This window comes from Euprymna scolopes, chromosome 7 (genome assembly GCF_053919585.1).
Source record: "Euprymna scolopes isolate OS-2025 chromosome 7, ASM5391958v1, whole genome shotgun sequence".
In the NCBI taxonomy this organism is placed as follows: Eukaryota; Metazoa; Mollusca; class Cephalopoda; order Sepiida; family Sepiolidae; genus Euprymna; species Euprymna scolopes.
In genome coordinates, this window is record NC_136488.1 from 105,302,814 (window position 1) to 105,329,572 (window position 26,759).

A 26,759-nucleotide genomic window follows, 5' to 3' on the forward strand; every position below is an offset into this window, starting at 1 on the left:
AGTGGATGAAACGCAGAATATTCAGTGTAGCTTAATCGCCATATATATTTTATAAATTACTATATATATATATATATATATATATATATATGTGCATTGTTTGTGAATGAAATCTTGAGGTGCCAAGTCACTGAACAATATACGATCTATACACATGTGATGGCAAGAAAGACTATGAAATAGAGCTGAATTATGTTGACAGGAGAAAGAGGAATATGTTCCTATCAAAAGAGGAATTGACATATTGCAATCATTTTTGAGAGAACAGAGAAGTGAAAAAAAGTATCCACTAATTGTGGGTTACATTTTTTTTTAGACTGAGAATAACCGTGGCAAATTTTTTTTTTTTTTTTCATTTCCGTGTGAATGATATGATTTTTAACGTTCGTATTTTTATAATTCTAAATGATACTTTTTTAACAAGTTTTAATACTTCTCAGCAGCAATACAAGTTTTTTAAATGTAATTTATATACATGTGAAGGCAGGAAAGTTTAAGAAAATATGTAACACTGCCATGGTAATAAAGGACTTGTATGATTGCGTATTCTTTTCTTCTACTTTTCTCTTTGTGAGTAGAATAATAGAAACAATTAAAAAGAACAACAAATAACTCCATTATTTGCAGTGGGCTTTGGTTCATTTTTTTCTACAATAATCTTTACAGAAATTTATATCAAGATGAACTGCATCTTTCCCTTCCAGCCCTCATAGAATGATGGAAGACTCAAAAGCAATATCTTCCCAAAAGCAAGAACTTTATCTTACTTTTCTGCTATGACACAACTTTCCGTACATGTAACCTTACTTCGAACTTGATTTCTAATGGAGAATTTCATCTTCTTCCTTAAAAGTTTACATTTTTAACATAATCTTTACAAACAAAACAACTAATTTTGCTACACATCAATGAGCATAATATATTAACCTGAAGTTTCTAATTCAAATATCACCAAACTCTAAATCAGAATTAATATAATGAATTTACTAACCTCCTTCCTTATCTGTGAGTAAAACTGTGTGCGCACGACCTCCGTCCATATTCAAAATCTTCGTCTTGCTTGAATGAAGTAGAGGCAAATTTATCTTCGCTGGCTCAATTACATAGTCTAAGTATCTTTCTGAAAAAGAAATAAATAAAATTATTTGTCAATAATCATTATTATTTGGAGCAAGATCATAGTGTAGTATCTGTTCTGATGCTGCACTTCACATTTTCTGTCCTCGATCAGTCAAAGAGGGGTTCTTCATGACTGAAACAATTTTATTTTTGTTCCTCTCCAGAGTGCCCCTTTTTGGGGAACTGGATTTTCCCCACATTAAAAGTCGAGCTTGTTTCTAACTCTATCCTTGTGTAAGTAAATAGGAACAATCATTATTAGATGTCTACCTTGAATAATTGATAACCTCCCTTGCTAAATATACACTTGGACTATTTGGATTATGTAAACTATTTTCATATTGACTATTATTTTCATAACAATTCAAGGCATTGTTTTAAAATTCGAAATCTTCATATTGAATTCTGGAACCTATACAGATTTCTGAGCTTAGTTGGCATGAAGGCGAATGAAAACTGATATTACTTTCTACATAGATACTAAACATACTCAACAAACTGACAAAATAAATCAACCTATACATGCATTTCTTGCGTAGAACATTCTTGATAGAATACAAAATCCACTTCACAATCTCCTAGGGAGAATGATCTTTTCTCTACGGCCCCTTTTCCCAATCTTCTGTTAGTTGTTGTCATCTATATCATTATTTCCATGGAAGGTGTTCAATTCAATTTTAATCTCTGGTTCCTTCCCGTAAGACATTCACAGTATGAACTCATCTCCCTACCACAACGGCAAAAAAGCTTTCCTTTCTTTCTCTGTGTGCCTAACATAAAATGGAATTTCCATGAACAGATTTTTTCGCCTAACTTCCCATCTGTGGAACACATTACTATAAAACTACTTCCCTGCAGGCAATAATATGGTCATCTTCAAATGCAATGTTAACAAACAATTGTTCATTATAAGCAATCAAATTTTGCAGGTTGCATTGTTTTCAATCCTCTCATAATATTATTCATCATGCAATTGACATGGTTCAAATGATTCACTTATTTAAAAGTATAAAATTTATTTTTTTATTCTCTTAAAAATATTGACCTACTTTTCCATATTTTAAAAGAATTTTGTCTAACTTATTTAAAAAACATTTCTTTAAATGAAGAAACCCAGTGGTAGGTTAGTGATTAAGGTGCGAAACGTTTGCATTTTTTCAACATTTTTAAAGTTATTTAAAACAAACTTTCACATTATTTTTCCACATTTTGTCAAAATTTTTAAATTTCTGTTTTTATCTTTTGTATGTTTTTATTGTTTTGTTTTTTTTTAAAAAAAAAGCAACACATTTAAATTCAATTGCTGATCAGAAATATTAAAATACCAAAAATCGATCGGATGTAATTAAAATAAACTTATTTTTAGTTTTCGTTTGTTTTTTGATTTTTAAGCAATGCACTTATATTAAATTGGCAATCCGAGGTGTTAAAATGCCAAAAGCTGATTCCATTTTTCATGTTTTCGTAGACACAACCACAACAATATCACTCAAAATCCTTGTAGTGTCTATTAAGAATGCATCTGAAATATTTGGAGGCAAACAGGATGCTTCAAAGGGTAGGACTTAAGACCCTTTCTTCAAATCTATTCCATTAACACTTCCTCCATTAATAAAACTACAATTTACAAACAATGCTTAGGGCATCCACTGCTTGTATAACTCATGTGCCAGTCTTCAGGTCGACAGGGCCAGTGACAAATATGCAAGCAACCATTGTTCTGATTATGAAAGAAGTTAGAATCACAGGCTGAAATGTGCACACACAGTGCAGTGAAAGAACTCAATCTCTCACTATGAAAGCACTTAATAATTACAGAGTTGGTGTGGGCTGTCTTTTGGAAGTCTACCTCCTGGCTAGTGGCCAGAGTTGGATCAAAGTGCCAGAAATGGAAACCTTTTATGATCTTTACCACAGTTGAGTCACCGATAATAGCGGACTTCTTGGAGTTGTGATTGCAATCCTTCCACATGTGCATGCAGCTTTCCTAGAATGGGAACTGATCGTGCATAGGTTCATCATTCATAGGTTCATCATTTATAGGTTCATTATTTATAGGTTCATCATTCATAGGTTCATCATTCGTAGGGTCATCATTCATAGGTTCATCATTCATAGGTTCATTATTTATCTTAGGGGTATTGTTGTGAATGTTAGCATCATCTCAGTATACACACCAATACTCAATATAACTGAAGAGAAAAATGACATTTTCATCATGACTTCCAGTCTGTTGTTAATTGTACATCATCATCCTTGTTTTAGTAGACAGGCATTAGAATGTTTTACATAAGAGTACCAAGTTTCATCAGAATCATTTAAAAAATAAATAAATAGTGTATAAATTACTGAATTTCTTGACACTTGACCCATTAAAAATGGATTATTAAAGAAAAATGTCAAATAAAAAACACAAATTTTAGCATTTTAAATTCTTATAACTTTGGAACCACAAATGATATTTTGCAAAATTCAAACGGTTTTGGACTTCTTTTACATAGTTCTGTTCACCCAAGTTGATAAAATAATAATTAGCTAAAAAGGAAAAAAATCAAATTTTAATGTTAGATAGCATAGACACATTGAATTTAAATTAATAATACTATTGAATAAAAGAGGTTCATACTTACTTTTAAAACATTTTGAAAAACCCACTATTAAACAATTCTCCATGAGCATAAACAAGTTTTTTTTAGTAATCAAGTAAAGAGTGAGTCTGAATTTGATTGGTTACAAAGGTGAATTTTGTTAACTATAATTATTATTATGAATTCTTTATTTCAAAGTTTGCACTGATCACTGCAAGGATGATAGCGTGAAAATCTTCCATTTTTTTTTCATTTAAAAGTTTGAAGATGATTTACATTTACAACCTTTATTATATAATCAGAAAGAATTTAGTTATTTGCTGATTTTTTACAAACATGATACATTCATTGGAATTTTTACAATGTTTCTATTATGTTCAATTTTATTTCAATATGAAAATTACTCTTTAATGAATGTTATGAAGATCTGAGAAGCCAAATGACTAAACACTTTTTTTTATTTTAGCCTAATGGTTATTACTTTATTTATAGACATAAAACATCCTCTAAAAATGATATTTATTTAGATCATACAAACTACTATTTTCATCTTCGTTGTTATCTTCACAATGTTTTCGCAGATGTAAACCATGACTTGTTTCAAGTGCATCATTTTGAACACGGGAACCTTCTTACTGTATTCGAGAATCTATACAGAATTTTGAACTAAAAGCAGATTGCTCTCGTGGCATCAGCTATAAACTGGTAAAAGTAGTAATTAATTATTACATTACAGTTAGTTATTATTGCTTTTATTTAGGACTAGCAGGGGTACCTGGCGATGCCCGGGTGTTTTGAGGTGTGTGTGGTTTTGGGTAAATCCAAACTCCAGGGGTGGGTGGGGGTTAAAATAAAAAAAAAGTTTTGGTAGGTGAGTATGAGGATCGAACCCGAACTCTTGAGGCAAAGTTGGAAATGAAAGTGTGAAAGAAAGACGTACGACGTTAACCACTGGACCATGGAGACATACAAAGGAAACACGTTTGAGTTTATTTATTTAACTATTGACAGGTTGTATCAATAAAAGTTAACTCTGCTGCTTCTATTTGACCTAATTAATGAGGTCAAATAGAAGTCACGCAGTTAACTTGGGTTTGTTTACCCAACTTTGACTGGTTTTTTCCCCAACAGATGTTGGGGAGGGGGAAACCAGCTCCCCATTGTCCAGATTGATTAGCAATTGTCTGATATGAGAGGAGTTTGTCCCAACATTGATCAAAGCTGATTGCTTCTGGACATTTCCCGGCTCGATGCCGAGAACGTTGTTAATTTTGAATTAGTTTCGCTTTTTATACGAAAAAAACAATTAACAAGCGAGAAGCCAAAATAGCAATAATTTTGTAAAAGTCGATGTAAATAAATTTATACGCTACGCGCTTTCCCAAATCCTAGATATTATTATCTAGGGCCTATATAAACAATTGTAAGCGATAGTAACGACCCCGGGAGCGTGTGCGAAAGAAGCCTTTGCGAGACATACACGAAATGGTCACACACATTTTGCCTTTTATATATATAGATGCTTTTATATATATAGATTAAACCTTCCACCCTCAGAAGACTGTCACTTAGAATTGATTGTTAATCAATGCCTTTATCTATTGCAATGTCATATGGATTAAATAAAAGTTTAAGTTCAATATTCAATATAGCTTCCCAAGATTGCTATAAAGATTTAATTTGCAACAGATGTACCTGAAGATGAAAATAGTAGTCCGAATAAAGTAAATAATATAAATCATCAATTCTTATTTTAACAATTATGAAAATTTGGCCTGTTCAGTATATATGGGAGTTATTTCCCTTGAACGATACTTGTTATCTCCCCTAACCACCAAGAAATGCATTATATATAAGGAGTCACTCTAAATTTTTTTTTTTTAATTTTCTTATTATTTTGTTCTGACAAGGAATGGGGCATCTTACGGAATGCCAGATATTCGCCTGCTATTTCAGATATTCCAACTGAGAGATCTTTTAAGATTCTAACGGTTCCATTAAGTGCAACTGTTTGGATCTCTCTTGAACTTGGTATATTTGCCATGTAGTTTTCTTTTTCATGAGTCTGATTGTTTCGATACATGTTGGAATGATAAAATTGTCTAGAAAAGACAACATGATTCCATTTCATTTGATAAAAACCGGTTTTTGTTTTTTTTGTTGCAGATCATCTACTAGTTGGCCAGTTGTGTACTAATCTCAAGAGTAATAGGAGCCTCCTATCATGTCTGAAAGTTACAAAATGTTCAACAAGCAAGATCAGAGATGTGTCACTGTACAACTCATGCTCTCTACCAATGCAAATTATGACAACAGGACCATTGCCAGCACCCTCAAAATACAAATTTGGAAGTTCAACACTTGAAGGCACAATTCAACAAAGTTTGTAGCAATGGTTATGGTCTTTAGTGTCGTTTCAAGTGAGGGTCAAATCATGCCACTTCACATCTTTGAAGTCAGCTTAAAAGTCAACACTAAAGTGTACCTGGATGTGCTGAAAAATGTGGTGATCCCCTGGTGCAATAAGGTGGCCACTAGCAGACACTGAGTGTGGTATCAGAACTCGGCACTGGCCCATAAGTCCAAAGAGACCCAGGCTTGGCTCCAGAAGGAGTGCTACAACTTTGTACCCTTCTCTCACTGCCACGCCCCGTCCTCCTCCAACTTGAACCCACTGGATTACTTCGCTTGGTCATACATTGAGAACATAACCAAAATGACCAACAACACCAAAGCCAACCTGATCATTATCATCCCCTGAGCTAGGATCTAATGGGCCTCTTCATCATAGGTATCTTCATTTTCATGCAATAATCCTTTAGCTGTTGCTTTTCGGGGAGCTTTTCTACCTTATAAAGTTAACTTAGAATAGTTGAGCATTTTTCTTCAACTGTTTATTTTCCGTTTTTTGTCCTATTCTTTTTTTCTTTGGTAAGTGTTGGTACTCTACCATCAAGTTTTCTAGCTACGTTTTTCAACTCTCCTACTCCTGTTCCATAATTTTTACTTAATCATGTTCTTTAGCTGTCATTGCACTGCAGAAGCGACAAGGAATTGTTTTATTAGAGAGAATTCCTTTCTGCAAATGTTCAACTGATTTTAAAGCTTCTTTTTCCAGCGTGGTGTTTGTTATTTTTACTCCGGACTCCCATTGTTTTTCCTGTTGGAAATTAGGGACTATTTTTTTAACAATGTAGAGTTCTGCAGCATAAAATATCCGGTTCAACTCTGTGAGGGGTGTGTTATATGGTACAAGTCTCTGGAGAGAAACATTAATCCTTTTTATTGCTGCTCTGATAGCTCTCATAGTTTGTAATTTTGAGGCCTTTCCTTCATCTCTATCCTCTAGACCTCCTCAATGGTCTTACGTAGTTCTTCCCCCAGGACCAACAGCTTATCGTCCAATTTCAGCAGTTCCTGAAGTGGTGCTAGTACAGGAGTTGGTAGTATTCTACTTGTTGGGGAAGAACCAAGGTCCAGTGAGAGACTGTTTTGGGTTTTTTTCGTTGTTAGTGGTAGTAAAAGACCTGTAGAGAAATCATTCAATAAAGATGATACTGGTGTTAAAGTGGATCTTTGTTGAGGTGTTATGCGTACATTATGTGGACTGATCAACAAGTGTCTTGACATGATTCATTGGTCAGTTATGGAAATTTTGATCAGGTTTTCCAGCAGATTGTATTTATTTCTAATACTTTTTTTTCATGTATTCCATATCAGCATCATTAAAAATCTACAGACTGTTGTGTCGTTGACAGGTTATTGGGGGGAGGGGGTACCTAGATAGAAGTAGAAGAATATTTCTGTCCAGGTCTCTGTCCTTTGTTTCTGTTTAGCATATTTTCTTTGCCATAAGTGTCTATTTTTCCCCCATTTCTCATTTAGACTCTTGCCTCCATATAGTCTCCTCTTCCTTGATGGGTAGTCATTTTCTGCCTCCTTTAAGGCTGTCTTTTTAATAAGGTTAATTTTCTCTTCTGTCATGTATATTCCTATCTGGGAAACCAGTGACCTTAGTCAGGCAACCGGTATATTTCTTTTCTCTTCAGGGAGGTTGGACTCTTCTTTTTTCTGGTCAGGATTTGATTGTTTTGCTCCACTTTTCAAACTCTGTAGAGATAGCAAAACAGCAACACCTTTTCAGCAACAGTCCATGGCTTGGTTTTTAAGCCTCCTATTTTCTTATTTCTTATTGCCAAATATGATGGGGATAAGGGCGCTAGTACCTCTAGTATCAAGGCTGATGGCTAACCCTGGTTGGCCTCTGTCATAGCTGGAGTGTCATTTCCAGTGATTAGAAGGTTTACACCATCATTTGCCTCTTCCTACCTCGTGTATAAACGAGTTGAGAGGCTCTTTTTATCTTGGGTGCCGGTACGTGTTTTTACTTTTTAAACAACTGTACAGAAAGACTGAAGATATCTGAGGATGGTTTCTAGTAGGCATTCAAGTTCTCTCTAGTCTTTCTATGTTTGTGTGGCCAACTGACCATGCCAAAGCTGTATGTTATCACAGGCACGGTAAAATTGGTTAATGGTAATTACTTAGTTTTTGTTAATTTATTTATTGCGGACTGTTATTCTCATCTTTCTTAGATGTTGTTTTACGACGTTTCGGCCAACTATTCCCCTGGCCTTCAGGTGGTAACCGCGATGGGCTAGGAACTTCAAATCTCCTAACTGCATTCTCAGCAATTATTGGCATCCATAGTTGTTGTCGTCTAACCACGTTTTGGCCAAGTAAGCCTCTGGCCGGCTTTGGGTAGGCTTGAAACCGCTATCTTCAGACAATTCTCACTTGGAACCGTAGAGATTCAACTGCACTATAAATTCACATGAATGTACATATTCCTAAACCTTCATTCTATATATTTTATATTATATTTACCTTTTAGTTTTCATATATCATTCTTTATTATTTGTCAAAATAAATTGTTTAATTAATATACAAGGTTGTTGTTCTCTCTCTTCAAAAACTGTTACTCAAAATTCAACTTTGAACAATTGTAATCTTATTTTCTCTCATACAAGAATTGCACTTTCTTTCAGGGACACAGATTTTGTACATTTGCTTACCTGATTTATTATCTACGGGATGATAACCAATTTGGGAATCAGTGTTGATTCCAGTTCCTAAGATTTCATGACATCCTTTCATTCGATCTACCAAAAACAGTGTAAAGCCATAGCCACAGGCAACATTCTGAACCTGAAGAGAATATTAAAACAATTACAAAAATATTTTTTAGACAGATGAAGCAAACTTATGATTGAATAATTGCTAATATCATCAACTGATGCTTCCTCATGGTCCACCATAATATATTATTTTTTATATTGTCCAATGAGATTCATTTAAATCAGCCCATTAAGCAGTTATTATCTTTTCTAATGGGTTATGAGACCAGGTTTCAATTCTGAATAAAGTCATATCAAAAGACTAAAAAGAAAAAAATGGTACTTAATACCCTTATTAAATGCATAACATTATAAGGTAAACGTCAATGATAAGTGAATTAAATGTGGGAAAAAGTTAAGGTTCTTTCTGTAATCTTGATGTAGTAGCCAATGGAAAGGAAGCCTTCGGATCATCCTCAATCAAGGTTGACTGTATTTTACTCCCCCCCCCCCAGAGGCATATATTATGATACATAGCACGGACAGCATAATTACATTGACACACTAGTTCTCATTAGATCACCAAAGTTAAGCAATGTTGAGCCTAATTAGCAAAAGATGGGTGACCATTTGGGAATACAAGGTACTATATGTAGAAGGAATATATTAATAGATTACGTCCCTTGTTTCCTAAAATAGATTATCTCCCCTTATCTGTTTCATTTATATCGACCTATTTAATTGGGCAAGATAATTCTCTTTGACTGATGACTGGGTGCTAAAATTAATTTTAAGTGATACGAAGGCGAAAAGCCATTTTCATCCTCTTTTTGAAAAAGTCTTCATTTGGACAGGTCATATTCAGAGCCTTATAATGTGACGTTAAATCAACATTCTTCTTGCTATTATACAGACAGTCATACAAGTAGTATTGAATAAATTTGTCTTTTAATTAAGCCACAAACACACTTTGTTTTCAAGACATTTCTTATATTATTACTTCAAGATATATATCATTTTTCACTGTTTTCTTTCAGCCTATCTTTCCCACATTCTCCAAACTCTTTTCAAAGAGTACTGGTGATTCAACTACTTTCCAATATTTCTTAGTGCTAGTGAGCATTTAGAAGGAGGGAATTTTTTTTCAGTATACTTATGCAATTTACACATGTCTATTAGAAACAAATATGCAAATTGGATGGCAAAATAATAATCTGTTTTATTTATAACAAATAATAATGATGATAACAAATAACATACAATAATTATAACAAATAATAAAAGTAAAGAAATTTATTATTTTTAGTTATGCAAAATGAATGTCTTAATGTCACATTTTATGAATTTTCAAATAGAATCAAAGCAGAATAAATGTGTTTGTGATCCAACGTCTAGTATTTTCTATAAACCTTACTTTCATATTATTGGATTCAAAAAATTTCATCTGTGCTGGTCTGTTCATGCTAGAAATTGCTGTCTGTTTCTTCTGGGGTCGTAAGTAGGACTTGATGCCTGAAAAATTTGAAAGATGAATAATCTTAAATCATTTTTCAAAAAATATAATTGGTAGATATTTATTTATGAGATGATGAAGCCTACTTAAATGAATAATACGAGAATTTAAAACAAAGATGTACATTGAGCATATCAATGTTTGTTTATTCAGTTTTGGCATTAAGGTTCTATGAGTATCCCGTCACATGCCTATAATATAGTAATAAGATTTAATGTAATGTAGTAAAAAGATTTATCATGATTGTTATATACATCAAGTAATACGAGTTGTCTCCCCTTGACTGGGATTACTCCCACTATCACCATTGCCTACAACCTCCCACCACATAATCACGTAGTATATCGTAGTAGCAAAAACTACTACTCTTTCTCAGTGTTAATAAAGATTTTGTCCCGTTCACATAATACAAATTTTTGTCACAGTCCACATAATACAACAATGATAACTGAAGTATGGTTTACTGAGGTGGCTACTCTGCCTTCTCACTCTGTCAAAAGTTTTAGCATTTGAGATTCTACTATTTCCATAGTCAAACTGTATGTCTGATGTTGATCTTTCAGGAGAGGATCATCTATCTAGCTATGATGGAAATTTTTGGCAGAACATCAATTTGTCAATGACTGCCACAAGAGCCTACTGCTACTCAGGCTGAAGCAGCTCATAATAGAAGAAGGTATATATAGTTACATAACATTCCAGCACATATGTGACCACAATTGTTCACTAATGAAATTATTGGTCAAAACCACCTTAATGTTAACTACCTCACATTTGTTTGTTAGAGCATGCTAGTAAAATGTTGATGTTTTTTTTACTGATGTTTCTTTTCTTTTTGGTAAGTTGCTGAAATATCAGAGGGAGGTTAATAGGTGCTATATTTTACTCAAGAATGACCTGTACTATTCAAGGCAGGATCATTTAACTCTCTGAGGTATTTTACATATCCATCTATTTCAATATGTAGAGAAAGTGCAGAGAAAACATGTTGAGAGAAAACACATTAAAAAAAAAATATGTTGAGAAAAAACATGTAAAAACAAACATCGACAAGTGTTAAGACAAAGCTGATAATTTTAGCACATCCTTTCATTTCATTAATAATAGTGAAGTAGTTCTAATCAGGATCCAAGAATGGAGTTGCTGGCTCCAAAGCACTAACATGTTTGTACAACAAATAGATGTTTCTTTGTACTATTAATGGGTTTGAGAGATCATCGATGACTGGAAAGTATCAGAATATTCGAATGATGGCGTGAATGATCATAATTGATGCTAAAAAGTGCAAAATGTGTGTATGTGTGTATGTTTGTATGTCTGCCAAAAACTTATCGTTTCGTTTTAAAGCTCAATGTCTTAGACGACTAATATCAAAAAATTGACCAAAAGCATTATTCCTTTCACTGTCAAAATTCAAGTAAGGCAATATGAACTTTGGTGAGAAAGATGGGCATCAGAGTGCTGACTATGACTGAAGATCTTCACTACTCCTAATACAAAAGCTGCAAGGATCATCTCCTCATCACAAAGACTCAAGCAAACTATCTTATGAAAGCCAAGAAACTCTCAATGTAGTCAAACAGTCAAGCAGAAAATTATCTGGTTCTTCTCAGGACCAGTTGTACAATAGACAGAACAAGTGGCTAGCCTAGAGTTTGCACAAAGTCCCATGTGTCATGAAGAACAAGTTCCATTAAACTGTAATCGTTTTTGGGTGTGTTTCCAGTGAAGGCCACACCATGCTGCTTTACATCTTCAAAAATAAACTTAGACTCAATTCAAATGGCTATCATGAGTTGCTGTTCACTATTGTCAAGTGTTGGATGGAGAGGCTGGCTTTGAGAAGGCCATAAGCAAGACTCAACTTTGTGTCATATCACCAAGAAAACTCAGAAGTAGCTGTCTAGGACCGCCATGACTTCACCAGTTTCAACAGCAGAAAACCACCTTGATTGTAACACTATGGACTATTATGTGTTGATCACAATTGAGAAAGATACCAACCTCGCCACCTGCAACACCAAAGATAAACTGATTGCCAGGATCAAATGTACATTCAGGCATCTCTCAAAGGACAGTGAAGATCATATGCTCTAAGTTCATTCCATTTGGAAGCTCAGGGCAGCTTCTTCAAGTGAACTGTATTTGACAAAAGATATTCTAAGAGATGCATTTTGAATTTTGAGAATATATCATCATTAGGCAAAATATGATATTGTTTTTGGTTCTTTTTCTTTTTTTTTTTCCAAAAAACATTAAATTTGTCTTGAACAACCTGCAGAAAAGAAAAAAGGCATTGGGTAACTTTTTTAAACAATCAATAAAACATGTATTGCAATTAGACAACATATGTAAATATGTCAATAGCATCTTTACCAAGAGCACCTGTTGCTGCAAAACCCCAGACATAAATTCTCTCTTGAAGTTGGTTAACATTTTCAACTGTAAATTGGTAGACAGTTTCTTTGATTTCTTCTTGCTTGATTTGTCGTTTTTTCCAAGTTGAAGAAAAACGGTGCACATTCTTGTAGTATTTGCTTGTCCGACACAACCAACAAAGTCTTCCAGTCAATGCCATCTGTTAAAGAAATAAAAAGCAATTAACTCACCAAGTTATCAATATCTATCTCGCCTATCCTCTCTCATTATATGTTGCTTGTTCTTATTTTATAGTCCCTCTCTCTATATATATATGTTTATTAAAAGTCAAAGGTCATACAGAAAGGAAAGAATTGGAATAGTCCATTATAAACAAAACCACAAGTAGTAATACTATTTAATCCATAGTCAGATGGAAAAAGAAGGGATGATCAGAAAGAGACTGTAAATTAATTGGATTATACAAATTACTATTTTGATCTTGGATCGTACGTTAGATAGCAAAGGGGGTGGTGGTGGGAGAGGGCTGAAGTGACACTCTAAAAGGGAGAGGCATAAAAATGGAAGTCGAAAAACTATATGACTTCTGCCAGAGAGTGTCTTATCCTCTTTGACTGCTGACAGCTCAACTGAACATTAGTGCTTCCATATATGGGAGGGGGATGCATACAGCGTAGCTAAGAGATAGACGATGTGTCTATGTTATTGGCATCTCTCTCATTGCCCCTCTTTATTCCATGAACATGCATTCCTATTTTTTTTTTCACTTGTATTTTTTTTTCACTTGTGTTTAGATAAAACTTTTTAAAACCAAACCAACATTCACATGGTAGAAACTACCAAATAACCGAATTCGGAATGTATTGTCAACAACCTGGCTTACAACAGAAAGGATGCATGTGCACAACAGTTTTTATACGCAGCAATAACTCGTATCCAACAGTTAGTCTCACAAAATTTTGGCAGATGTCACCTCTGGCCTTCTCTAGATACATCTTGTCAAACTTGGGAATTGATACTGAATTTCAACTTGAATATTTTTAATCCATGGGAGTAGATTATTCTCATTCTATCAGTCATGAGCAAAAAGAAGTCTTCAATAAATTTTATTTTATTCAAAGTTAATATCACCTGCACTAACTATGATGAGCATGTGCAGAAACACTCAATATTTGTGTGTCAGTGTCTTAGTCAGACCCATGGGTTTGTCCAAAGGCTACAAAAAGACAATGCTAAAGTCATTCAGAGAGTAACTGCCGAGGTTGTCTGGTAGTGTGTCAGATCATATCGATGGTATTGTTTGGGATTCTGTCAAGTTGTATCAACAGAGTTTTTGGGATTGTGTTATATTGACAAAATTGTTTTCATCATGTTGCATCATGTTGATGGAATTGTTTGGGACCATGCACCAAGTCGTGATGATGGAATTGTTCAAGACTGTGCTACATCGTATCGACGGAATTGTTTGCATCATATGGAGCCATGTCAACAGAGTTGTTCAGGATCATGTTGGGTTGTGTTGATGGAATTGTTTGGGACAGTGCCACGTTATGGCAACAGAATTGTTTGGAACCATGCCAGATCGTGTTGACAGAAGTGTGTTGCACCGTATACAGTCATATCAATGGTATTGTTCATGTTGAGTCGTTTAGGTGAAAGCATTTGATTATGTTTGTTGATTGACTTGACAATTGACACAGTTGTACTGCCATGTGTGACAACAATCTATATATATATATATTTTAATTGGGTTCATCTCTCTTCCTTCGTGAAGTTACAGTAAGGATTGAATCTTCAGTCTCCAGAAACTGTCACTCATTATCATCATATTCGTTTGAATATTCATTTTACATATTAGCATACATTGGATAGGTTCAAGAAATTAACTTCCAAACTAACCTATTTTTGGTCTTTATCTCTCCTTCAAATCCATTCTGATCACTTCTTTCAATCTTTTCTTTAGTTTTTCCCTCTGTACTGAATCTGCTAATTCAACTATGTGAATATATGTATGTAAATTAAACCATCTCTGGCCAGGTCATTTTCTCAAGTTCATTTTTATCACTTTTTCCCATGTTTTCCTTGGCCTTTTTCTGTGAAGTAGACCTGCTATCTTAAATGTTCTACATCCAATAATCCAAGAACTCATATTCAATATTTTAGGTTATGGGAACATGTGAAAAGTTAGAAGTAATTTTTCTCTAAAGTATATTTGTTAATGGTTTATTTGTCTAAAAATCGAATTAAAAAAATGAACAAAAAAAAGACAAAAAAATCATTCGTTTTTTACAAAGTCAGTTTCAGTTTATTTTATAAACTTATTGCAAATCAATAATACCCTAGCCACGACTGACCATTAACCACTATCCTCTGACAGCACTTGTAATGTTAATGCTATTACATAACAGCTTGGAAGCATTTAGATATTCTTCAACCACAATAGATTTTTTTTTTCCTTTTTGTTCATATATCTATAATGTGCAAGCCAATTTGAACCGGACTTCACAGTGTATGTCTACCAACACAATATATTTACAATCGAACAAAAAGAAATTAACACAACACGTGCAACACAGCATTGTGCAGTGAATGTGATTGATTTATGATAAAAAGTCAACTGTATACAGAAATGCCTCATAAAAACAAAGTTAAAGAAGTTTTAGGTAATCTGAAAATGTAATGTTTTATCAATAATCCAAAAACAAAAATAAAATAAATATTCAATAACAAAAAAATTTATGTTCAGTCATACACAAACATTTTGGTCCAGGTCTGATTAAAAAAAAAAGGTATTTAGCAGAGAAGCCAACAATGAAGAAAAGGGCCAAAAATTCAAATACATAACAAATAAATGTTACCAAAGGCAAGATAAATTACTCTTCTACATACCTGGATAAGTTTTGTGTATTTTAACAGAATTTTAAGAGTTCGAAAGACAAGTAGCGTTGAGTAGGTACATTAAATCCACAATCAAGATGGCCGACGAAAGCGTGCTGTCTTCAGAGTATTGATAATGGTTCAAAAGTAGAAAAATTAACAAAATACTGAGAGAAATCCACTATATAAATGTCACAAAGTGTCACAGTAAAACTTACTGGGTGGATTTCTATCAGTATTTTGTTAATTTTTCCACTTTTGAACCATTATCGATGCTTTGAAGACAGCATGTCGATTGCGGGTTTAACTTACCTAGTTGACACTACTTGTCTTTCAAACTGAATAAATGCTTAAAATTCTGTTAAAATACACAAAACTTATCCAGGTATGAAGACTAATTTATCTTGGCTTTGGTAACATTTATTTGTTATGTATTTGAATTTTTGGCCTTTTTATTCATTGTTGTCTTCTCTGCTAAATACAAAAAAAATTTTAAATAAGAATAAAAAAAAATATATACACTTGTTCGTATAATCAAATCTATGATCATAAATTTAGACAAAAGATTAAATTTTTTGGTTGATGGGGGTACTCTTAAAAAATGCCAAAATACCTTTTATTTACAAACAATATATGTAATATAATGAAATAAAAAACGTTGCCATTTGACTGAATGGTGCCCGAAAAACTCGTCCATTTTTGCTAGATAGGAAAACTGGTCCATTATTGAATAAATATCGATTGAAAACACATTTTATGACAATTCTTGAAGGAGACATTGTTTTTAAAGGGGACTACACACCCCATTATATTTTTAAAAAATATTTTTACTTGTTTACTGTTGTTTTAAAAAAGATAAAATTAATTTTTCTAAGTGTTGGTTTTCAGTAATGTCCAAGATCAGTGTTCGGAAAATTTCGAACTACTGGAAGTGCATACAGTGATTATGTAACGTAATCAGACAGAATGAAGTCACTGAGTCAAGACATGAAAAACGAAACTATATATTTATTAAAAAATACTTTAGTTTTAACAATTCTTATGTTATTATGAAATAAAAAGAAAAAGAAAACAATTCATGTATGATTAATAATAAAACAAATATTTTATTCAGAAAAAATAATTTAGTTTTAACACTGTGTTATGACGAAACAAAAAAAAAAGACTTCTTGTATTATCAAATAATAAAAACAAATATTTTATTCAAAATAATTTAGCTTTAACATTAACAATGTAATAAATTATTTTATATAATAATTTAATAAGAAGTGTTTGGTTTTTGGTTTTGTAATAACACAAAAAGTTAATTTTTCAGGAACCCTAGTAAACATTATGGAGTAGACAAAGTTGGAACACACTTTCACTATTGAGGTATTTTTTTTCAAGCAGTCGCTCAATCGTCGCAACACAACATGCATTCCGTAGACATTTCACTCCCCCCCCTCCCCATGGTCGTGTTCCTGGCCTGCAGTCAATTGTTTCATGGGTAAACAATTTCATGGAAATGGGTGATGTAAAGAAAAAGTAATCTGGCCTCCGATGAACAGCAAGGTCACCCGAAAACACTGATTCAGTGAAACAATCTGTTTTGAGATCTTCCCGACGATCTGCCCACAAACACGCATCTGCTCTTGGGTTGTCTGCTCGTTCTGTGAGACGAATCCTCCATGAAGAATTGAAATTTTATCCCTACAAATTGGTTATGGTGCAGGAACTTAACCCATGCGATTTTATTGCTTGTGAAAATGCATGTGAGGCGCTTTGGGGCTTGCCTGACGACACATTTTTTTCTTCAGTGATGAGGCTCACTTCCATCTTTCGGGATCTGTAAATAAGCAAAACATGCGCTACTGGAGTCCTGAAAACCCCAGAGAACTACATCAACTTCATCTACACGCACTATGTGTAACTGTTTGGTGTAAGTTGGCATAATTGGCCCATGGTTTTTTGAAGAAAACGAACAGGCAGTATCAGTGACATTTGACCGTTATGTCAACATGAGCAATGAGTGTTTCCTGCCAACACTGAACCAGATGAATGTGAGAAATGTGTAGTTCCAGCAGGATGGTGCCACGGCATACACAGCGCACATGGCAAGAACCGTTTTGCGACAGAACTTCCTAGGACACCTCATCTCCTTGAGGGGCGATCTGCATTGGCCAACACGGTCTCCTGATTCATCACCATCTGACTATTGTTTCATGGGGATATCTGAAATCCATTTTTTACAACAATCGTCCTAGCACCTTGACTCCCCTGAAAAACAACATTCATCGAGCTGTCGCAAGCATACCCATCGATATGCTGGAAAGAGTTGACAGAAACTTCAGAGTTTGATGAACTATGTGTATAGAGAAGAATGGACACCATCTGACTGATCTTATATTTAAAACTAGTAAAATATCAAAATTTGAATGTTGTACTAGTTGCAGTTGAAAGAATTAGATGCATACCTGCATTACTTGTGTTTTAATTGGTATTCCAAATAAGCAAGTTGCTCTATCCCACCCTGTAATTATTAAAATGATAAAATAAGAAGTGTAAAAATATTTAATATATTATTTTAAAAAGACTATTTAAAGAAATATACAAGTTGAACATTTTCTTTTAGTTTTATTTTTTTATAATACCAGAAGTGTTTTATTTCTTTATTTTTTTTGTTATTGTTTCTTAAAAATGCAAGAAGTGCTAAAACTAAAGTAATTTTTTTTCAATAAATATATGGTTTCGTTTTTCGTGTCTTGACTTCGTGACTCCATTCCGTTCGGTTGTGTTACATAATCAACCATATCAACTTCCGGTAGTTTGATTTTTTCTGAGCAATGATCTGTGACATTACCTCGTTTTCTACCTAGCTTTGTAAGTTTTTAGTGGTTTAACTTATTTAAAGCATTTATTCAGTTAAAAAAAACAAGTAATGTCGAGTGTTACTTTAGAACAAAAAAAAATGTCTGACATGAAAGAATCACATCTTGGAAGTCTTGATAATCGCTCGAAAATAGAAAATTAAAGGAAATACTGAGGTAGCTAGTTTTAAAAAGAGCACACACACACACGGCAAAAGAAAATAAATTTTAATATTTTTTAAATATAATTTAGGAGGTGGAGAGCTTTTTAAAAACTATATTTCCCTCAAAAACAAAACAATAAACAACATCATCAAAAAAAAAAATGAAATTAAAATATTTTTGAATATGTTATAAATTGTATAATTACATCATGCCTCCCATTGTATTTGTTTTGGACCAATAAAATTGGTCGATTGTATTTACTACAGAGCATTTCGCTTTTGCAGGTTGTTTGTATTGCATGCCTTTGCTTTTCAGTTTCATCAAGTCAGCCATAGAAGAAGAATGTTTTGAAACTCACCCTCCACATGAAGCATAATGGAGCCTCAAACTATCGTCTCTTTGAGACTTATTTTCAAGCCTAAATAATTAGGCTCATTAATTATTATTTAAGTCCACTAGAGATTTTTTTTAGGTCTGAATGGCTGACCTGACTCCAAGGACTTTTCCTACATGAACATTAATTATGAACTTCTGTAAAATCCCCTCAGTGTGAGAACTGAATCTTTTTACATCAGAAGGCATTATATCGACCTCTTCAATGGCTGCAAAATTCATATCTTCGAAAAAAGATGAACCAGCTACTAGTTCCTGTTGGAGATGAAAGACTATCACCTTTCGAGGTTGTTAACAACTCTGTCTACAGAGGCAAAACGGGCATTCCTTTTTTGCAATCGAAGATCTAATAAAATTTGTATTGAATTTTAAGGTAGGACTTGTTGTGTTTGTCTTATTTTACCACTGTATTGGAGCAAAAAGCAGTTGAGACAAAATATCTAACAAATAACAGAAGTACAGTTTTTGATAAAATTGATAAATAAATTTCTTTATCTTTATTGATTACTTTTTTCTTAATGATTTAACAATTTTGAAGTAAAAATAAGAAAAAGTAAAAATGACTATATGATAGATTTTCAACACACATCCTCTCTCCCGCCAAAAAATATTTCGCTTTTTATTTACAGTTAATTACAATTTTTATATTTTTAGTGTTTAGGCATTATATTTTCTGGCACTTCTACAATATGCAGACGGCGGGGCTATTTTCTTATTTATAATATTTTTTTTAAGTATAAAAAAAAATTAACAAAAAAATAAAATAAAACAGGAGGAGGGTTCCAGCCTTCTCTGGAATTTTCCGGTAGTTTTAGTTTTGTTTTTGTTATTTAACTCAATTATTATTATTTTTTTTTTGCACTTCTGCATGTCAGTGAGATGAGGCGAATGTGTGTATTTTAGTTTCAAGAACCTACAAATAACAGGGGTCGATAACTCCTTTTCTAAAAGTGTAAAAACTAAAATTATATTTTGCTACATTTTATACAAAATCTTACCATAAAAAAACAAATAATTCTAAAAACAATCTATAAAAGTTTCATGTTTTTATCATATTTATTATTTTATTTTCAGTTCTGAATTACTCATTGAAAAAAATTTTTATTGATACATTAAAATTATATTTTGATCATTTTTTATACAATAAATATTTTGATTTTCATACTTTTGTGTTATTTATTTTGTTATTATATATTTTTGCTTATCGTAAACACTTGTTTATATTTGAGTGTCGCATAGTGGCCGCTAGAGATCATTTCTCTTTCGAAGAACAGGGTCGATAACTTGTCTCTGTTGCTAATATGTCACTGACATGCAGAAGTGCCCTTTTTCATTAATACCAAATGCACAAACTCATTGTTTAAAAAAGAACAAAAAAAATCCTGTTATTCAAGAATCTTAGTAATTTAAGTTTTTTGTTGTTTATTTATTTTTGTTTTTGAGAGAAATATAGTTTTTAAAAAGCTCTCCCCCTTCCTAAATTATATTTTAAAAAAATATTAAAATTTATTGTCTCTTGGAAGGGGAGGGGGGGGCCTTTTTAAAATTATATCTACATCAGTATTTTCTTTAGTTTTCTATTTTCGAGCGATTATCAAGACTCCCAAGATGTGATCCTCTCATGTCGGACATTTTTTTTTTGTTTTAAAGTAGCACTCGACACTACTTGTTTTTTAACTAAATAAACGCTTTAAGTTGAACCACTAGAAACTTACAAAATTAGGTAAAAAGCGAACACTTAGAAAAATCAATTTTATTTTTTTTAATTCCAATTGCAATTTAGGGAACAGCCCAGAAATGGTTGCACTGTTACATAACAGTCAATTAGTACTAACATTAAATGAAATTACAGTAAACAAGTAAAAATATTTTGAAAAAATATTATGGGATATACATTCTCTTTTAAAAACAATATCTTCTTCAACAACGGTCATAAAATGTGTTTTCAATCGATATTTATTCAATAATGGACCAGTTTTCCTATCTAGCAAAAACGGAAGAGTCTTCCGTGGACGAATTTTCCGTGGATGAATCTTCCTTAATTTAACTGAATATGAGGTCATTTTTCAAGATGGCTGCATCTTTTTAATGTGGTTATTAATGCATTATTATCAAAAAGAAAAAAGAAACATGTGGAAATTTACCTCAAAATGAACCTGTGTATTTTGCATATATTTTAGATAAAATTTATTGATTTCAAATCGGCCCTTTTGCAGTTTAGATAAACCAATATATGAGGGAAATACTGGCACATATTTAGAGCTTCACCGTCTGTAAGAATGTAATTTAATTGGCTATTCACATTCTGACGAGCGGTGCATCCCAGTATTTTCCTCATATTTTTGGTTTATCTAAACTGAAAGAGAGCCTTTAAATTGTACTTTATATACTTCTATAATAGTATTCATATTGTACATTTCCAATTGCAATTTAGGGAACAGCCCAGAAATGGTTGCACTGTTACCTAACAGTCAATTAGTACTAACATTAAATGAAATAACAATTTGATATTTTTCCTTGATTTGAAGCTATTATTGTTAATGACCGTTTTTGGTTGAAAAAAGAAAAAAAAAGTCTACTCATGTGGGCCCAGTACTACGAATTTGGAATAGCGGCATGTGAGTGATAAAAAAATGATGTGAGAAATTCTAGTTACAATGCCAGTTCATGTTTTTAAGCCGCCTACGCACAATTCTAGTAGGCAGCCTGTGATTGGTTAATTTGTATGGGTCAAGATAATTACTTGGCACCCTTTTTATAAACATCCATTTTGTTTTCAGTCTACGATAAAACACCCGGCAAGAGAGACTCACCAAAAGTCGGCTCCGAGAAGAATGCCTTATTGAGAATGGAGCCACAACAATTTCTTCGTGTTTATATCATTATATCACATAAATGTTTGGTGAAAAAAGGACTTGAAATCTCTATTGTGCCAAAGATATTTCAATTTCATCATGTTTATATCACCTAAATGTTTGAACTTTTCTCAATTCAATTAGGGTTCTTAGGGACTCGATTTATGCCTAATTAAAGGCACCAGAACTCTTGCCGAGAACACCATGAATTTTCATGAACCTTTTCAAAGGAAAACCACACTACCACTCCAACAAAAGGAGTTAACTACTGGCTCCCTATTTGGGAGACAAAACTGACCCACCGTTTTGCAAGGACTGTACCCGGACCAATAACCTTTCTTTGATGTCATAACGGAATAAAATTTAAGTTTTAAGTTTGTAATTTGTGGATTTATTTTGCTTCTGCCAGGGAGTATTGAGTTTATGAGATTAATTTTTCACAATGAAAGCAGAAACAGGAAGACAACAAGTACATGGGAACCTTTTTGAAAATTAAACATCGTAAAAAAGAAAACGTATCCAATGGTATTACTCAAGTAGTTGTCTTTGATTGGCCACTGCGAGAGGAATTTTTGTAAATGACTAATAAAGTTTGCATTGCATTGTCCCTCTCATTGTCCCGAATTTAACTTTACAAAGATTCTAGCTATCTTCTACACGATTTGTGTAAACATTAAGGTCATCTGGATCAGTAAAGGTATGTGTGTCTTTTAAACAATAAAAAATAATAATAGGTTAAGGGTAAGGTTCACCTCATTTCATTTTACTATTAGAAAAAAACTTCTTGAAGTGAAAAAAACAAAAACATTTAAAAGTAAGGGACTTTTCAAGGTGAGGGACTTTTTAAGGTCTTCACCGTGCAGTCGATAGCTTCGCAGAAATCCTTCGTAAACAATCACAGATGGAACTTCACCAAATATATCCTACCTCCATAGAGAGTCACAACCGACTTCTCTACACTACCCTCTATGGAGTCTTCAAACGTATATATGATTTTAATAAATTTCGTTTTTGTTTTAAATGTTCAAAGCACTAAAAACAGTCTTCTTGCTGTAAAGAGAAAAAACAACATGGCCGCCAGCGATTAAAACCTTAAACTATGATTTTAATGATAAGAACTTTAAAAGTAAGGAAGGGGGCTGATTCATTGCCGATCGCATCAGGCTCCCTTACTGGGGAATGCCGACGAGTCCTTTCTCAGCAGGTTTTGTGACCTGAGAGAGTTCTTTTTCACCACATTTTGCTATCATCACTCATCCTCTCAGGCATTGTTCATACCGGAGAAATCTTTGCGCCCATATTACCCCGGCCTATTTCCAACGATCTGGTGGGTGCATATTCAGAATTGTAATTATGATGGCAAAAGTACCATTATCAACCATACTCATGGGACGAAGATGAAAAATTTTGTAAAAAAAATCACGTAATTTGATGATCAGATAGTTTATTATTATTATTATTATTATTATTATTATTATTCAATAAAATCAAATTTTACGACTAATCGAGTCATAGTGTTTTCGTCGGCCATGAAATCCGATGAAATAAATAGGAGGAAAACAACTCAATTCAAAGTGTCGAAGTCAAAATTAGCCTTATGTTCAATACAGTTTAGTAGTAAAATCGCTACAAATCGTAAATTTTGATTTTCTTAGTTAAACACAAAATACTTTATCAATTTACGTAATTTTTAGAATATGACATCTTCGTTCCATAACGAGTACATACACGTATTTTAAATAAGTAATTCTAAGCACCAATTGACTTCATGTATACCTTTGTTGCAGTGGATAAAACGGTACATTTTTACTTACTTCCCTCCTTAACAATCACCTTTAAAATGACGACTTTACAGTTTTCGGGTATGCTGAAAACGAATATTGCATTTGAATTTTCCGCAAATAACTAGTTTTTCGGATATTAAGCAATTAATTTCTTATGTTATAAGTGATGGCGGCCATGGCCATTGTTAAAAATTAATCCTGTAAAGCCTAAGCGTTTTTACCGAGATACTCATCAACGAATAGAGTTATATATTTATTACACATTTTCATACAAATATTTTGGCTACCTATGTGCAGACCAGTGACCACCAACACTAGCGTAGTCGAGACATGTCTCGACTACGCTGGTGTATGTAAAGAAAAGTTAACAAAGACTTTTGTCAAAGGCCTACCGTTCTCTCACGTTGATAGGTTTCGGGTTTCTATTATTGAGAAACAAGCTCATTCTTAACACGAGGAGAGCGGAGAGGCTTTGTTAACTATTCTGTTTCTTTCTCGGGGCAGATCGTCAGTGACGAAGTACAGAATAGTTAACAAAGTCATTCCCTTCCTCGTGTTAAGAATAGGTTTCTAAATGATAATGTTATTTAGAAATACATGCTTAATATGAGTTAACCTTCACCATAAACATGATCAATATATGAAAATACGCGTTAAAAATAAAGTTAGAAACGAAAACGAAGCGAAATAACATCCCAACAGAACAACTGTTCACCTTACACCGGTCACGATTTTTTTTTTTTTTTTTTACCAAATATAACCGAATAAAAATATTTTATCGTTTTACATTAACTAATACTATATATTCTTATCACATATAGAAAACAAAATTAATTATTTCAAATTAAACAAGTTTAAGATCTTGAAATTAAAGCGAAAAATTAATACAAATATCCGTGAAGGACAGACACAAAATACGCAACTTCCGACTTATTCAAGGTCTTATGAGCACACGAATAGAATGTGGGTTTAAAAATATAATTAATTAAAAATAAATAATTAATTAAAATAAATAAATAAGTCACGCATCAATAAAAAAAAAGTTGAAGCTGAAATTGAAGTGTTTTAAACAAATCTAAATGACTAAATTAAAAATATAGTTATGTTCGTTTTCAGCGTTCTAAATTCTCCATTCAAAATACGTCATTCATTCGAAGCACATGTGAATTCTAAAAACATTTTGTTACAATTAATGGATTACAAATATAAATCATTCGAAATTCCAATTCTAATATTTCCAATTGTTAAATAATCAAATATTGAAGAAAAACGGCGCTACTCACATTTAATTATGTATTCGATAGCGGAGAAGAAAAGAACCACTTCCTAATGTTCAAAGGAAGACTGAAAGATTGAATTCTGCATTTCGAGTTCGAGTGGTGCCGTCGGATAGTTAAATTGTCAAAATAAAAAGAAAACAGTTTTAAAATTACAATTCATGGTGCTAGTGCACTTATTAATCCGCGGTATTTTTTTAAATAGTATTTTCAAGTTTGATTAAACTTTTACGATGTCTGCTTTTATTAAATTGTTAGGTGAAAGTAAAGAATAGGTACACACAACAGTCACAACACCCTCCCAATCCCATATAAAGAATGGCTTTCAAAATAATAACGTAATTATTTCAGCACGGATCAATAAGTGCATGAGTACCCAATTCATATATATATATTGTTATTATTATTATTTATTTATTTATTTATTTATTCATTGTTGTTATTGTTCTTCTTCTTCGTAGAATTTATTAGAAAAGTTAAAATCTCTATATTAATAAATTTGTGCATTGTGCAACCATTACCACATTTCGTGTCTTGTGTGCGTTTCTCGTCTCCATGTGACTTATACATTGCTTAATGATGTACTATGAAGTGATTATTCATTAAAATTATAAAAGGTTAGCATCAGCCTTGGCAACATACTCAGAGTTTTCGTTATTATAATTTTTAAAAGTTACGAAATTAAGTCTAGCAAAATGCATGTCATATCGTCCATATTTATCTTTTGTCAATAGTTGAAAAAGAAAAACAATTACTTTGTGACACTTTGAAATTTGACAGGAATTTTGAAGCATTTAAACTGTCAAACAGGGTCATTTCTGGTTTAAAATCTCTAAGAAAATCCTCGTGTATTAAAAGATTGAAAGTTTTTGAAAGTTATTTCCATCCAATCATTTTTATAGAGAAAGAATAAAACAATGATCTACTTGATGCAAACACGTTTGAGGTAACACTCATTTCGGACGTGTTTGCTGATGACAGCATGCTCTATTTCTGTCAAGAGAGCAAATTGAATGTCCACTAGCAATGATTAATTCTTGGAAAATGACCTCCAGTCTGTAGCAGAATGGTCACATTTAATGCTATCAAGACAAAGCTCATTCCCTTTAACAATTTAAACAAAGACTTCCCAACCACCGATTCTCATGGTCGACAACAAGCATCCGAATAATCTAATGTTTAACCTCTTTGGTCTGATATTCTTAGACAATATGAAGTGGAATAAATATATAGAAGATGCTGTCAAGTCTGCTGAAAAGAAATAAGCTTCCTCTACTGAGCTAGAAAATTTCTCCTATATCTCTATAAAACTACTCTTCACGCGTGTACATACCTCAATTTCTTTGTCAGACATAATGCAAAAAGGAAAGCTTGGAAGAGGACAAAACGTTTACTCATCTGCCCCCCCCTCTTGCCCAGACTTTTACCCAGGGGAAATCAAAAAGCACATTTTAAATACACGTACATGCTCCAGCATCTCGTGCACATTTTTCATAACAAGTGGTTAGGTGAACAGAAACAGATTGCTATCCACTCACACGCACTAATGGAACAAAGGTATGCTGACTCATAAACAGTGCCACACTGCCTATTACTCACACACACACAGATATTCACACTAAAACATATATAGACATTCTGCACATTTCTAGACCTTGTCTCGGCTTATTCACTTAATATCTTTTGCTAAAACACGAGTTTGCATGAACTTTTCCAAATTAACATTTCTTGACTAAAAATGGCCTTCATATTCATGTCAACTTATGGTTATATAATTGTCTCATGGTCTCATGTTATAGCTCCTTTGTCTACTATTAGAATAAAGTAAACACAAACATGCCATCAG

The 26,759-nt window shown here is 33.0% G+C and overlaps 1 protein-coding gene across 4 annotated transcripts in view; it reads right to left on the reverse strand.

Moving 5' to 3' along the window:
- The window catches only part of LOC145279874 (RCC1-like G exchanging factor-like protein), an 81,734-nt gene extending 56,698 nt beyond the window's left edge, over positions 1-25,036 (reverse strand). The window contains exons 1-5 of one of the 4 annotated variants that reach the window (XM_080131333.1): positions 24,920-25,036; positions 12,714-12,915; positions 10,239-10,336; positions 8,783-8,915; positions 992-1,120 (exon numbers count right to left, since the gene is read on the reverse strand). In XM_080131333.1, the coding sequence (XP_079987459.1) occupies positions 992-1,120; positions 8,783-8,915; positions 10,239-10,336; positions 12,714-12,915 (562 nt within the window). In that variant the 5' untranslated portion in view covers positions 24,920-25,036. Of the gene's footprint in view, positions 1-991; positions 1,121-8,782; positions 8,916-10,238; positions 10,337-12,713; positions 12,916-18,046; positions 18,068-24,028; positions 24,363-24,919 lie in introns of those variants that run through there. The other 3 variants (XM_080131331.1, XM_080131334.1, XM_080131332.1) reach the window with 3 other exon arrangements.
- Positions 25,037-26,759: the final 1,723 nt, after the last annotated feature.